This window comes from Chrysochloris asiatica, unplaced genomic scaffold, assembly GCF_000296735.1.
Source record: "Chrysochloris asiatica unplaced genomic scaffold, ChrAsi1.0 scaffold00060, whole genome shotgun sequence".
Lineage (NCBI taxonomy): Eukaryota > Metazoa > Chordata > Mammalia > Afrosoricida > Chrysochloridae > Chrysochloris > Chrysochloris asiatica.
In genome coordinates this window covers 1,020,833-1,022,847 of record NW_006408578.1, presented here as the reverse complement: position 1 = coordinate 1,022,847, position 2,015 = coordinate 1,020,833, and the positions used below count along the sequence as shown (strand labels likewise).

Below are 2,015 nucleotides of genomic sequence, written 5' to 3'. Positions count from 1 at the left end.
ACCTTACTTAATATAACTTTTCTCTGTTTTTACCACTTGCCTTTACCATTCTCTGATTTCGTTTCCTGACATTTTACCCATTCATTTGCTTGAGTTTATATTTTTAAAGCCTAGTGAGTTAAATATATAACATAAAATTCCCAACAATTTGAGTTTTTCTGTTGTTTTACTTGCTCACATCACTCAAATTTTTTTCTTATACTCAGTTATTCAAATGAGATTAAAATTTTTTTGATTTATTATGTTTGGTGAATGGTATTCTCCCCCTACTGGGGGATTTTGCTTGAAATCTGTTAAAAGGACACAGATGGAGTTTTATTTCCTGGGGGATGTTTGAAAAATAAATTAAAAATGGCTGTGGAGATGAATAGGTTTGTTATATGCACTCAGCATCAAGGATTTAGATTTGTAACTTAATAAATTGTCTCCACTGTTTTGCTTCTTTTGGAAAAGGGGGTGAGGATGAAGGCCTCTGTTTCTGAGCCGTTTTTCTTAAACCCACCAGGTTCTCCTGCGCTGCCCAACAGCATGGTGTATTTCGGGAGCTCTCAGGAGGAGGAGGATGTTGAAGAGGAAGACTATGAGACAGAAGACGTCAAAGCAGCCGCCAACAATGCTTCATCTTCATGCCAGTCAACCCCCAGGAAGGGAAAAACCCACAAGCACGTTCACAACGGACATGGTAAGTTCACTCTTGAATTTACACGTATGACTGTTTTAAAAGGTGAAATACCAGGCTTTTTGATGAGTTAACTGGAAGAAAGCTTCTGTTTACAGAGGGACAAACTGATTAGTTGCAAAGCAAGTGTGCCAGACACTTTATGGTTAGAGATAAGAGTGCATCACAGTACCATCAAAGGCATTCTAAAAGAATAGAATGTTGGGTATAAATAGTCAATGATGAATTCCCTAAGAACAGCAGATAAATCACGTCCCAAACAGGAACCGTTGTATTAGTTTAGTAGGGCTGCCGTAACAAATGACTGCTGGCTTCATGGCTTAAAGCAGTAGAAATGCTCTCATAGATCTGATTCAACCAGATTTCTAAATTCAGTGTGTAGGGCCATGTTCTCTCCAAAGGCTACGTTACTGTTCTTAGGTGCAGTTGAATCCATACCAACAGAACGCAACAATGCCAGTCCATCTCACTGAGTGGCTTCCTCTTTGTATCTGACCCTCCCGGCACACTATTGCTGGTCAGTGTTGTTGTTAGGTGCCATTGAGTCTGTGCCCAACAGAATGAAATCACTGCCCTGTCCTGGGCCAATCTCAAAATCATTGCTATGTTTGGGTATAATACTGCTGACACTGTGCCATTCAGTCTCATTGGGTTCTTCCTCTTATTCTCTGATCCTCTACTTTATCAAACATGATAAAATCCTTCTCCAGGGACTGACCTCTCATGATAATGTGTCAAAAATATGAGAGACGAAGTCTGGCCATCCAGGCTTCCTAGGAACATTCTGGCTAAGTTTCTTCCAACACAGATCTGTTTGTTCTTTTGACAGTCCTTGGTACTTCCAAAGGCTTGTTGTTGTTGTTGTTGTTATGTGCCGTGGAGTCAGTTCCGACTCATAGCATCCCTGTACAGGGTTTCTGAGATCATAAATCTTTACGGGAGCAGAAAGCCTCCTCTTTCTCCCGCGGAGCAACTGGTAGTTTCGAACTGTTGACCTTGCAGTTCGCAGCCCGATTCGTAACCACTACACTACCAGAGCCCCTGATTTTTCTTCCTTTGCCCATCTTCTGGTCACTTACTGGCCTGTGGCAACATTATTTCAGTCTCTGTCTTCATTTGCCATTCTCTTTGGTCTTTCAGTGACAGATGTCTATTTTTAAATCGCTACACAGATAGATACCTTACATAGCTTTCATTCTTGCATCGCTGTGTGTCCTTTCTGGCTCTTATAATTGGATCTAAAGCTCATTCTCTATGATTTTATCTTCACCTTAATTTTATCCACACAGACCCTATTTCCACATGAATCACATTGTTAGGCTCCTCAGGGACATGC

The 2,015-nt window shown here is 40.9% G+C and overlaps 1 protein-coding gene across 1 annotated transcript in view; it reads left to right on the top strand.

The window, feature by feature from the left end:
* The window catches only part of JARID2 (jumonji, AT rich interactive domain 2), a 303,515-nt gene that overhangs the window by 245,771 nt on the left and 55,729 nt on the right, over positions 1-2,015 (top strand). Inside the window, exon 5 of the mRNA XM_006864074.1 lies at positions 506-682. Coding sequence (XP_006864136.1) covers positions 506-682 — 177 coding nt within the window. The remainder of the gene's footprint in view (positions 1-505; positions 683-2,015) is intronic.